At 42.1% G+C, this 13,807-nt stretch overlaps 1 protein-coding gene across 1 annotated transcript in view; it reads right to left on the reverse strand.

Annotated features, from left to right (window-relative positions):
• Positions 1–350: 350 nt before the first annotated feature.
• MPP1 (MAGUK p55 scaffold protein 1) overlaps positions 351–13,807 on the reverse strand; it is a 29,333-nt gene continuing 15,876 nt past the window's right edge. Inside the window, exons 6-12 of the mRNA XM_089536590.1 lie at positions 10,032–10,228; positions 8,739–8,845; positions 7,168–7,248; positions 5,552–5,632; positions 4,054–4,256; positions 1,953–2,027; positions 351–1,488 (exon numbers count right to left, since the gene is read on the reverse strand). Coding sequence (XP_089392716.1) covers positions 1,312–1,488; positions 1,953–2,027; positions 4,054–4,256; positions 5,552–5,632; positions 7,168–7,248; positions 8,739–8,845; positions 10,032–10,228 — 921 coding nt within the window. The 3' untranslated portion in view covers positions 351–1,311. The remainder of the gene's footprint in view (positions 1,489–1,952; positions 2,028–4,053; positions 4,257–5,551; positions 5,633–7,167; positions 7,249–8,738; positions 8,846–10,031; positions 10,229–13,807) is intronic.

The raw sequence follows: 13,807 nt of genomic DNA on the forward strand, positions 1-13,807 counted from the left end.
CCAAGTATGCAGTGGGTAATATTCACTAACTAAGTGGTATTCTTCTTATGCTTGGCTACATTTCCGTTCAAATTCAGCTTTTTAATTTCAAACTAGAGCAGTGATGGTGAACCTTTTATGGGCCGAGTGCCCAAACTACAACCCAAAACCCACTTATTTATTGCAAAGTGCCATGTCCCTCTGTCTTTCTGGTAACAAACTGGCAAACTCTGTGCTGGGGCGATGGCACATGTGCCCACAGAGAGGGCTCTGAGTGCCACCTCTGGCACGTGTGCCATAGGTTCGCCATCACTGGACTAGAGTATGGTGTATAATGATGAAAAAAACACAGAAATCACATAGTATTTTAACATACTTTATTGCTGCTTGTTTTTCCTGTAATAGACTCAACCAAAGGTCCCTGCTGCACACCACCAGATTTTATGGGTGGGTAGCCTCAAAAATATGAGGCTCATTGCATGTCAAGCTTGCTTCCCTTCACCATCACTTCGAGGTATACAAAATAATCTTGTGTTAGAGGTGGATAGCTATTTGAGGAGTCTCCGCTTTGAGTTGTGCTTGTGGGTGAAGGGAAGGAAGTGTAACAGTGGAACAAAGTCACTCCTAATTTTGGGGGGAGAAATGATGATGCCGTTTTCTTGCCTATAACATGAGCTATCCTAAGTCATGAGACTATGCCATAATCATTTCTACAGAATACAGCATGCAGGTGCCGAAAGGGGTCATGCCATGTCCTGACTGAATTGTTTCTTCCCTTCATCGTTTGCCTCAACTGTAAGAAGTGTAGCACCTCCCCTGGTCTCCAAGAGTTTTCACAGTTGGAGTTAATTTGGCTTAGTCCAAACATTCAAATGACTGTACATACTTTGAAAGGGGATGTTAAATCACTTCAGTCCCGCACACACACCCTTTTTACGGGAGGAGCAGAGATCAAATAAGGAAACTGAAAAATCTAAAATGAGGCAGAAATTCTTAATTTTAAAAAGGAGCTCTGCTCCTCTGAACATTCAGTTTATGGCTTTCACTATGAGTGTACTCTATGAAATTTACAAAGACATATTTATGATCTTAATGGTTCATCCTCCTTTTTTGCCTTTCCTGGTGCTGCAATTGGCAGGTGTCTGAGAGCACAACCACACAGTTGCTATTTCAAAAGTGCTTGAACCAGAAGTATGAGATTCTTGCCCTGGTAGGGACAGATGGACTGTTTATGGGACAAAGCACTGAGCAGGGAAGTGGGTGACCCTTCTTGTTCTCCACATGCTGTATTGAGAGGGTTCTGGGAGTGACTCCTTCCAATGCCAGGGCAGCTCAGTAAACCCAGGAAACAGGAACCCACTGCGGAGAGCTGCAAGCACGCTCAAAAGCCGCCTGGAGCTGCTCAAGGCTCTCATCAATGCCATTGTTCACTAGTGAGAGGTCAAAGTAGTGGGCATATCTGCTCCTGATAGCCTCTGAATCCTTCTGAAGCTGTTGCAAAGTTTCTGTCTGCAGAGGAGAAAGAAGAGGGAAAACGTAGCATTAATGATGTGAAATGAGCAATCTGACCCCAAATTCTTGTTAACTCTATGAGGGCTTGGATAGATATGGAGAAAATTAGTGCTCAACTGCAGTCTTCCGATTCTACGATGCCATGTACAAGGAAAATCACATATATTTTTTAAATTGTGCAACCACTCTTCTTTTTACTCAGTGATTTAATTTAAAATTGAAACAATCACATAACATTTAAGGCAAAATTAATTGTGTATTCCTGGGTTGTGTCAAGAGTTTTCAAGACTAGTATTCACAAGAATTGAAACATCCAGCAAGTGCCAATTTTGAGACCAAGAAACGAACATATTGGACAAAGCCATATCAAACTGTTTGTCCCAGAGCCAAGTGTTAATAGTGTATATGTAAATACATAGATATATCTGTTGTGTTAACATGTACCGGGGAGCACATCTTACCTCATTGGCCTTGTCGGTGGGAGCAATAAACACGATGAAAGGAGAAAACTCAGCTGTGTGGATAATCTTCAGTGTCTATTAAAAAGGAGACAAAGGTGTCACATACATGCAGATACTTTAAAGATAGAGGCATGAATGTATGCATTGTACTGGGTCAGTCCAGGATGCTACAGGCTTGAGTTACCTTATTGCAAGGGAACATAACCCTGCAATAGCTTTTTCTTTCACTTTGGTCCTTAAAGAAACAAGAGGCTCCCCCCATCTAAAATGGGACTACATTTCCTTTTGCTTCCTTAACTATGATATAATTATAACTTTATCACGAAAACCTTTATGAATCAAAGCTCTTTTCTAAATATCCAACAGGGTTTATATTAACAAATTCCATGCCTCATGAACTAAAACAATGTATAAATGAGGCAAACGAAGAGAACACAAAAGACTAGGTGCAAAAGTGAATCCTTATTTGCCTCAATTAAAGGAAATCATTTAGAATTAGATGGATCTGCAGAGGAAAGTTGGAGAAATTCCAGACTATAAAAGATCAGGCTCTTTTGTGAGTTTGGTTTTCAGCACAAGATTGTGGGAAGCATGCCTCGGTCAAAAGACTTTCCTGATGACTTCAGTAAAGTAGTTTTTGCTGCTCAGCAATCTAGAAGGAGTAACAGAATTCCAGGGATGTAGGTCTCCTCTCAATTCACTGTCAAACGATCCACAAATGGCTACCATAACACTGCTCAGAAGCTGTCATCCTACCAAAGTTAGGCAGTCACAATAATCTTGCTCTGAATAATGTGAATGTTCATGACAGCGCTCAGAAAAAGATGGAATAAGAACAGTCTTCGTGAAAGGATGGCCAGGAGAACATGACTGCTTTCTAAAAAGGACATTGCTGCTCAACTGAGAACTTCTTGGGCCTCAAGAGGAAATGTTATGTTTCCAAATTTCTAAATTATGTTTCTAAATGTTATGTCACTATATTTGAACATAAGAACATTCTATAACCTTCAGGTGAGGTGAGAATGTGATGGCGGCATGTTTTGCTGCCTCAGAAACTGTTCGGCTTGCCATCATTGACCAAATAAAAAATCTGTTGTGTATCAGGCATTTCTAGGAGAACGGCAGACCCATCTCTTCAAGAACTGAAGATGAATCGAAAGTAGACCATACAACATGACAACGATCCTAAACATTTCAAGCAAAAAAAAGGCTGCAAAGGAAGAAAGTCTTTGTTTTAGAATTGCCTAGCCAAGTCAAGACCTAAATCCCATCAAAATGTGGCAGCACCTAAAGCAAGCTATTCATGGCAAGGAAGCCCTCAAATGTAATCTCTGAAACAGTTCAGTAAGGAGGACTAATCATGTTATCAGTTGACCATCACCTACGATTTGGACGTTAGATCAATATTTATTAACATTTTACGCTGTAAATACTTGACACCCCTAGTATGTGCTCAAACCTTTCTTGCTACCATGCTGCACTGCTGAGTTCCCTAAGCCAGTTTCCTAAGTTATTTGGGGGGAATTTTCTCTCAAGTACCTTTCATTGCTACAGGTTGAGTATCCTTAATCCAAGACGCCGAAAAACAATGTTTGGGAGCTGGGATTTTTTTGGATTTGGAACATAAATAGCATAGTACGTAGTGTAATTTGTGAGGCTGGAGAGACATGATCCATGAAATGGTGAGAATCCAAATATAATGCTTGCTGCAAATCCAGGCCTCCTGCAATTTCACAGACCCTCATGTCTCCCCAGTCTCACAAATAAAATAGGTACTACACTACTTGCAAAGAGAAGATGCCAGCCACAGATTCTGGCAAAATGTCAGGAATAAGCCCTTCTAGAACATGGCCACATAACCCGAAAAACCCACAAAAAACTATGGATGCTGGCCACGAAAGCTTTCAACTTCACATCTTTGTTCTTGTTCATCTGCCTACTTCTCAACTTTTGTGTGCCTTTCTGGTTATCTCCAACTTTCCCACCTCTAGTTCCTAAGCATTCATTCTTTCTCTGCTGTACATAATTCCTGTAAGTATAAAGATGTTCCCAGATATTGCACCCAGAAGTAGGGAAGACAACTGTGACTCCCTCTCCTTACCTGTGGTTCGATGTCCAAAATAGCAATCTTGTCCTGTTCATGAATCTTGTGCACAGTCTCAAACTTTGTGCCAAACATGTTGCCCTGGTAGCTCCCGAACTCCAGGAATTCATTGGCAGCAATATCTTTCGTCATCTCCTCTGTGGAAACAAAGTGGTAATCTTTCCCATCCACCTCATTCTTCTTCTGAGGCCGAGTGGTGTCTACAGAAGAAAAAGACAGGGGTGAGAGGGAGCTGGGGTACTGCAGGCTGGAGGCAACCCAACACACACTACCAGTAAACCTGGAGGAAAGGGACAATTTAAAGCATGTTTCCCTAGTCTTTAGTCACTCCACTGGTTCCTACATAGAGTTGGAAAAAACCTCGAGGGCCATCCAGTCCAACCCCATTCTGCCGTGCAGGAACTCTCAATCAAAGCATATCCGACAGATGGCCATCCAGCCTCTGTTTAAAGACCTCCAAAGAAGAAGACTCCACTACTCTCTGAGGGAGTGTCTTCCACAGTCAAACAGCCCTTACTGTCAGGACATTCCTCCTAATGTTGAGGTGGAATCTCTTTTCCTGTAGCTTGCATCCATTGCTCCGGGTCCTAGTCTCTGGAGCAGCAGAAAACAAGCTTGCTCCCTCCTCAATATGACATCCCTTCAAGTATTTAAACAGGGCTATCATATCACCTCTTAACCTTCTCTTCTCCAGGCTCCCTAAGTTGTTCCTCATAGGGCATGGTTTCCAGACCCTTCACTGTTTTAGCTGCCCTTCCTTAGGGCACACTCCAGCTTCTCAACATCCTTTTTGAATGACAGGCTTGTTTAAAAACAATGACACATCTTTAACAACACAGATGATGATCGCTGAAATTTGGTATGAAAATATTGCTTATCAAATAGAAGAAAGACTACAACTAAAATTTTACACTTTGGGGGGGGGACCTTAGCCTTATGAATGACATTGGACTTCCCATTTGCAACAGCCTCTGCAAGCAAGGCCAATGCGAAGGTGTGACTGGAACAGTAATGCATCAACATCTGATTTCTTACACATCTGATTTCTTACACTTTGCACACTTTAAACTTCCCAAATCCTTGACCATATTTGAAAACCTTAGGAAAATATAGGAAAATACAAGTGCAATGTATGAAAGCATCATACTAGTTTATCTGTTGTTTACAGGGGAATATACAGTCTGACCGTGCCATATGCAGGCTTGCCACCCACAGCCTGAGCTCACATGGACAGCAAGCCCCGGCGGACAAAATGGTGCAGGAATTAACTAAGGAATTAATAACTTGGTAGGTTTATCATGTAGTTATCCCTGAACTCTGACATGGACCATACAAGCCACAGCAGAGAGACCTGTGAAGGTTTCAGCAGAATTCTTCCCCAGTCAGGAAATGCTAAGAGAAAGAGTCTGAGAAAGCAACTTCTTGAGGCAGGACAGAGGATCAAAGCCCCAAAAGAGGAGCTGCCATAGAAAACCTGGTTTCTGGGTACACTTACATGGAATAGGATAGCCAAACTTCTCTGGGTTTTTGCTGAGCAAGGCATTCTTAATGTGGCTTCGGCCAACACCACTGGCCCCTGGTCCAATACAAACAAAACAACAAAGATCAATAATTGGAAAAACAAACCCAAGCCGTTCTCTCTTTCCCAAAGAAGCTCAATTTATGGTTGGTCTTTAGTCGCAGGAGAAATAATCCTGGGTTCCAGACCCCATTCCACCTTCCTTCTGGGGTTGGAGAGAAAGTTCACATTTGTGAATGCTTTGTGTAAAAAGGTCTCCAAAAACTCTAACTGGCTGTAATTGCTCTGATATTCTAGTGGCCCACCTACAGGGAATTTTTTTATGTACAATGGAGTTTTAAAGGGGGTGCGCTGCATGTGGACCCTGCACCTCATTTTTGTGTCCTCTGAAGCCCGCCCAATGCATCAAAGCATGTAAAAATACCCCATCTCACCCCCACAAGCAACCCAGAACCATGTGTTACTCCAAATACCTATTTTCCTTTCAAAGTTGTGACAGAAAGTGATGCAATTCCACTTCCTGTCAACATTTTGAAAAGGCTTATAGAAAAAAGTAGAGGTATTAGGGCTTGGTGCGCAGCCTTTGGGGGGGGCACCCTGGGGAAAATTGGCCCTTGGCACCCACAGTGTTTTCCCATCCCTGTTTTAAAGTGACGTTCCCCATCTACAGCTAGAAGTGTTAATAGACCATTTCCCTTTCATTTTCATGCATAAAGTTACCCACACCCAGTGATGGAGGACCTATGGCACACGTGCCAGAGGTGGCACTCAGAGCCCTCTCTGTGGGCACATGTGCCGTCGCCCCAGCACAGAGTTTGCTACTAGAAAGCCAGAGGGACATGGCACTTTGCAATAAATAAGTGGGTTTTGGGTTACAGTTTGGGCACTCGGCCTCTAAAATGTTCACCACACCCATCCTTCCAGACTGCCACCTCCTACTAACAGCCCTTGCCCAACAAATTAATTTCACAAGAGGATCAGCATGTAGAGAGCTCTTGTAGCACATTTGAAACTAACTGAAAGAAACAAGTTGGCAGCATGAGCTTTCATAGACTACAGTCTACTTCCTCAGATGCATACTGATTCTACAGACTAACATGGCTATGTCTTTGAATTCTACTACAAGATGATCAGGTAGCAGTCCTTTGTATGACTGGGTAGATGTGAAGCTAAACCTATTTCTGAAGTGTGACACTTCAGGCTGTTCAGCTGCTCCAAAATAATCTAGGATTGGACATACAACTGTCTAGGAGAAGCACAAGCCCAGCTTGCTCTGTGGCATTCTGGAGAGAACTTTGTTTGGAATGCCTGGTTAGTCTTACTATAGTCTGGTTCGATTTTGGTTCCTGTTGGCTGGACAGGAGCTTCTGATGGGTAATTACAGCCTTATAGAGATTGGACTGTAGTAAGCACAGCTAATGGTGGAGGATGTCTGAAAGTGTATTCCCAACATCTGGAGTGCCACATGTTGTACGCCCTGCCTGCTGCACTGGAAGTATATTTTAAGGGAATGTCTCTGATGTTTTATTATCTCTTCATTAGCAAATCAAAATTAAATGTTTACAAACTGCATTAAGTAACAAATCAGGTACCTATAAGCACCAGGGTTTTCCGTTTGAAGGCTGGCAGCCTCATTACCTCTTCGTAAGACACCACATCCAGCTGGTCAAAAACTGAAATGAGAATTAGAGGGGGGGGGAATTAAACGAGTTGAGGAGGTCCTCCAAATCTTACATGTCACCACACATATTTTATAAGTTCCATAAGACTTGGGAAGATTCTTTGAGGGGGCGGGGGAGAAGGAATAACATAATGTATGGAGCTGTGTAGAATTCATTAAGTCATAGAATTTAGTTTTTCCTGCTGCAGAACTTGAAGTCCAGCAGTATCTGGAGGCCCACATATTTCCAATTGTGCTCAAAAGAATCAGAACAAAGGCCGATATAGCCCAGCATTGTATTCTTACAGTAAACAACCATATCTCCTAAGAGAAATCCCACTATAGTAGGAAATGAGCATCCTCCATCCTTCCCCTCAGCTTCTCAGCAACTGGTATTACTGGAGGAAATAGATGCAGCCATCATGTCTAGTAGTTCTTGACAACCTTCTCCCCCTTGAAGTTGTCCAGCCCCCTTTAAAGTAAGCTGCAGTACAACGTATGTATTTTGAAAACTGTACTTTATGCAATACCATTTATGGCGTGCAAAAGAAGCCCTCCTGAAACCCAAGTAGACATATGTGTTACAGGAACAGGGAGGAATTGCCTATCAAGGGAGGCTAGAAAGCCCTTGCTCCTTGTCTTTAAGATGGCAAAAGGTGTTTTTGTTTTTGTTTTATCCACGCAGCCTTTTGGTAATGAACATGTTCCTAAAAAAAATGAACGATGCCTTAGAGCAAATGTAATGAAGCAAACCCATCTACAGAGTGACCATAAGGCCCACAAGGAGGCTGTGGGAATACCTGCTTCTACATATATGTATACTTTGCCCTCTCTAAGGCCCTATTTGCGCATAACAGTAGCAGCCGGGTTAAGCATTCTAAATATGATGTACAGCACAGAGGCATGCACTGCAGCATGATATCTATATGAAGCACTTTGCAGTGCCACTCTGTCCTAAACCACTATGGAAAAGAATACAGATTGTAATGATGGAGTAAAAAAAGGCCCCTACAGACCAATGTCTTTTTGGTCCTTTGGAGTATAACTCCCATCAAACTTTGCCTGAAACCCTCTGGGTGTGCTGAACTACAACTTTCATCATCAAGTCAGCATGGATAGCAGAGAAGGCTATGCTAAAAGGACAAGTCATCTCCCATGGATATTTGTTGCATGCACAGTGCAGCTTTCAGGGAGTTGCACTGTAAGGTGCCATTATGCATGAATTGCTCCTCAACATACAAAAGGAACTGGCAGCTGGCAGTCTCTTGCCAAATCCAAATCTTATCAGTACATTATAGAGCTCACAGCTGCTTACAATGAAGCAAGAAGGATTATTGTGGGAGTTGTCCTCTGCAACCTAAAAATGACTCCTTGGGAAAGCCAGGCTGTATGGAAAACAGAAAGTACATATGTGCAATGCAGCCCAGCTGCTTTCTATACAGCCCGGTTTCCCCTGTGATTTAGTTATCCCTGTGATCCTAATGAAAAAGGAGAGGTGCTCACTTGAGCTATGTTTTGCCAAGTACTTGTCTTTGCATTTCTTCTTTTTTCCAAAAGGACTACAGCTTTGGGCTTGAGTGGGGTTCCCCTGCGTCATGCTTGCAACGCGCCTGCAGGAAAAGAAAAGAAAATATATTGTAATGGAAGAAAGTACATGTCAGGTGAAGCTGGTATTTACCATATCTATCAAGTCGAGTAAAGATATACAAATGAGAACTAAAGTTAGAATCGTATAAGACATAGTATTCCCCATCACTATGTATGGATGTGAGAGCTGGACAGTGAAAAAAGCAGATAAAAAGAAAATAAACTCATTTGAGATGTGGTGCTGAGGATGCCGTGGACAGCAAAAAAGACAAACAAATAGATCCGAGAACAAATCAAGCCAGAAATATCCCTAGAAGCCAAAATAATCAAATGAGGCTGTCATACTTTGGCCACATCATGAAAAGGCACGGCTCATTGGAAAAGACGATAATGCTGGGAAAGATTGAGGGTGGCAGACTCATTCTTATTTTGAAGAGTCAACTGCTGATCCAAAACGTGCTCCCAAATAAATAAAGCCCAGCACATTTTGTAGCTGGGCGCACCATTTCAAATTGTCAGGAGGATGTGCATTTCTCCATTAAAGAAAAATCCCTAATTTAGAAAACTAGCACTTTTGTAGGAAAGCTAATGAAGAAAGAAGTCTTTCTCAACCAGGCTAATTTTCCACATTGAGGGAAGTTTTACCTGTGAAGGAACATTATACCACACAAGCACTCACTTGCAGTTTGAAGGAGCACAGCCCAGATATAGGTTAGGAAAGGGCTTGGAAAGGTTACCTTTTGGACTACAACCACGGTCACTGGTTGAAGGCTGGGGAATCCTGGGAACTAGGCTAAAAAGTAGCTTTTCCTAAGAGTGGGCATTCATTTTGAAGGGTTCTTGCTTGTGACATACAACCTAGAGCTAAGCTAAATAGTATTATGAAATCCAGAATTTTGTTGATACAATATGCTAGTGTAAAAATTAGTGTACAAGCAGTTGTGCTTTTTTTAGAGAGTGTACACACAGTCTCCAGTGTAGCCAAGCATTCCAGAAGCACCAAAACAGACCTCTCTCTTTGGGTGACTGTGTATACCCTGCATTTAAGCTGCTTTTCCAATCAATGACAACAGGATTTACTCAGACTTGCACATTAAGCCATTATTTACCTTCCAACGGGTAATCAAAAAATGAAGCATTCTACATTCTAAATGTGTAGAAGAGGAGGGCAGCATGCAAGTAATGTAACCATGACCTCAAGGGCCATACCACTCTTGAAGTTCCAGGGAAGGGATGAGTCCAGCAGATCCATTGGAGGAGCTTTCCACCCGGCCTTGCCACCAGTTACTGTCATCCTTGTTGATGATTTCAATGACATCTCCTGTCTGAAACTTCAGTCCAGCTTCTTTGCAAGGTATCAGGTTGTCCTTTTGTGGGTCGTAATCAAACTGGGCTCTCATGAACATCTGTAGGAAGAGAGGGGTCAAGATTGGCCTAGGCAGCAAATTTCAGTTTGCAAAAGGTTGCATAGCTCAGAGGGGATGCGGACTGGGCTACATGGAATGAAAGACTGAGGGTTTACATCAAACTATGAAGGAAATGGTAGAGACTTTCACGAAACCCACAGATTTCTCCCCGACGCCTCCCTTCTCCAGATTAAGACAAGTCATGCCCCCAACCTCTTCAAAAGACAGCAAAGGCAGAGCCCAATAGAGTCATGATTCTACATACTCCTTCAAGAACTCAGCCCCAAAGGATTCCAGTGTGCCTCAGTTCTCAGTTCAGGGGCCAGACCTTTGGTCTCAGGCCTGGTCCTAAAGAAAGGGGTTATTAGAGGGGCTAACCCAGTTCCTGCCTTCAGGGCCAGCATCCTCAAACTGTGCAGAGAGAGAAGTCCATCTGGGTGCACAGACTTGAATATAACGAAATCACCACAATCACTCCTTGGGGACAATGTGCCTCGATCCATGCAAAGGATAATTCCTTTTACATTATAAACCCACTGGTGCAAAGAGCCAGAGAGATCAGACTTTTGCATGAGGACTTGGGAGATAACATGTAACTCACTGGGTGACCTTACACCAGTCACTCTCTCTTACCCTGACCTTGCTGTCATTGTGTGCCACCAAGTAATGTCTGACTTATGGTGACCCGAAGGTGATTTCTTGACATATTTCTTCAGAGGGGATTTGCCACTGCCTTCCTCTGAGGCTGAGAGAATGTGACTTGCCCAAAGTCACCCAGTGGGTTTCCATGCCCCAGCAGTGATGCCTGTATCCAGAGTTGTAGTCCAATATTCAAACCACTTCACCATGCTGGCTCTCTACTCTGACCTACCCCACAAGGTAGTTGTGAAGACAGGATTGCCAAGTGTCCCATAATAATAATAATAATAATAATAATAATAATAATAATAGGATTTATTTATATACTGCCCAATTTATTATAAGAATGTCCTCTATTAGATGGTTGGGATTAAGCTTGTTCTTTTGTCTAGACTGAATAAGATGACAAAAAACCCCTTTCCTTTGGTATTTAGATAGAACGCAAATTTTTTTATAGGGACTTCCTCAATGTCAACCATGCAAGTCATAAATTTCAACTGTCCCTTGCTGCTATTTTGAAAACCTGGCAACACTATGTGAACACTATGTGAACACTATGTGAACACTATGTGAACACTATGTGAAGATAAGAACTATATCTGCCACCTTTTACCCACTGGAGGAAAAAAAACTCATGTCAAAGAAAATATTAAACAAAAATAGAAAACTGCCTTATACCAGATCTGATTATTTGTTTATCTGGCCCAATATTGTCTGCTCTGATGGTCAGCCAGGGCCCCAGACTGAGAAGCAACTCTCCTACTGCCCATGATCTTATCCTTTAAAAAAGAAAATGGTGAGCCTGAGATCTTCATCATATGAAGCATATTTTCTATCACTGATGCAGAGCCCCTTCCCTGTTTCTTGCAGTACTTAATGCAAGAAACGTCAAGCCATGTGAGTCCAGACAGATATTCTTTGCCATGTGAGCACAGCTCCTCTCCTTTATAACCATCACATATACATTACACACACACAAATCAGCTGTTGATTCAGCCTTTTCCCCTCCATCCTGATCTTGTGCATCTCTGGTAGGTTTAGATTTCTAACAGGTTTCTTTTCTCTGTGCATCTTAAAAGCTGCAGGCCAAAAGGATATAAAAGCAAGGAGACCGTGCTCATCACACAATTGCCCAGCGATATTAGAAAAAGCTTTCCACATTCCAGATTTCTGCTTGTTACCCAATAGCTAAAAGGCAAAATTAGCTTTGCCATCCACATCTCAAGAACGGGTGTGTGAGAAACATCCTCTGTGGGTGTGTATGGGAAGAAACATCTTGCGAAAACTCAAAAAGCCAGTGGCCTCACAGGATCCAGTTCTAGGTGGAGTTTACTGGCCTGGATACTAACTGGCTCATCCCCAGGTGGAGAAGTAGAATGATAAAAGTAATTCAAAAATCACTTGCATCTGCATTTGCATCTGCTACAACCTTGGAAAAGTGAATTTTTGGACTACGACTCGCAGAATCCCCCAGCTTCATGTTGTAGTACACCAAGTAACTTTTTTCAAGCTATGAAATAAAACAACTTTCGCAACTTTCGGTGGCCAAGATGTAGAGCAGTCTTCCAAGTGAGCAGCACTTGTTTCCAGCACTTCCAGAGAGGCTACAGGATGATTTTCATTCCAGCAAACCTCTGCAGGATTTCATTCTTAGTGTGCTTTTATGCAATTGTTGTCTTTTAGTCTTTTTTATTGTTTGCATTGATTTGGGCTTGTTATTTTCAGATTAGAAGTGGAACCTGCAACAAAATGTTGCTGTATGGAGCACGCCAGTTCAGTGATGTCCCCTTCCCAAAATTCAGTCCTTTTTCTGAGTTTCCCAGGGGTTTTCTCCCAGATGACAGCCAGCATTTCAGGCCCACAACATTATTCAAGTTTTTCCCCTAAAGGTTTTAAATATATATTTCTATAAACCTTGGAGTTCCTGTAAGCATGCCATTGCCTCCCTCTTGACTACATATGCATGGCATCTTTCTGACTACTGGCATTCAGAGAATATGGCTAGCCACTAGTATACTAAAATATACATCGTTATTCCGCTTGTAAGCCTATATACATAGGAGGATACAATCTGTATTACAGTCGGCCCTTCTTATACACGGATTTTTTATACACGGATTTAAGCATACACGGCTTGAAAATGTTCCAAAAAAGTATAAATTTACCTTGATTTTCCATTTTTTATAAGGAACACCATTTTGCTATGTCATTATATGCAATGGGACTTGAGCATACACGGATTTTGTTATACACGGGAGATCTTGGAACCAAACCCCAGCGTATAACAAGGATCCACTGTACTATCATTATGTAGAGAGATGTTGTACCACCTTTGAGACTAACTGAAACTAAGAAGTTGGCAGCATGAGCTTTCATAGTCTTAAATACTTCCTCAGATGCATATGGGAAGTAGACTTAAGTCTACGAAAGCTCATGCTGCCAACATCTTTGTTTCAGTTACCCTCAAAGGTGCTGCAAGATCTCTTTACATACTGATTCTACAGATTAACATGGCTATATCTTTGAACTCTATCTTTATTACTATCATAAACTGAATATTAATGATAATGCATATTAATAATACACTAAAGCATGCAGATGCACCTCATTTTCACACGTTGCACAATACAGCTTACAAAATGGATTCTTTTAGCACTGGATTTATGATTTTTCAAAGCAAAGGATACCACAACTACATACTATAGCTTCAGACATCTATGTTCTTGCAACGACAGCAAGCGCAGCCCTACCACTAGGAGTGGACCACATCTGAGCAGCACATGCTCAACCTTTCCTCCTGTTCATGGTCCCATGAAGAGTTAGCTAGCAACAATAGGAACATGAAAAAACAATATGTGTGTCTGCCAGCAATATGTGTAGGACCCTTCCTAGTGATTAGAGACATCCAAACACACTGAGAGGCACTGTGCTATAAGCCTA

This window comes from Sceloporus occidentalis, unplaced genomic scaffold, assembly GCF_023333645.1.
Source record: "Sceloporus occidentalis isolate IW3139 unplaced genomic scaffold, rSceOcc1.0.p SCAF_8, whole genome shotgun sequence".
NCBI lineage: Eukaryota > Metazoa > Chordata > Lepidosauria > Squamata > Phrynosomatidae > Sceloporus > Sceloporus occidentalis.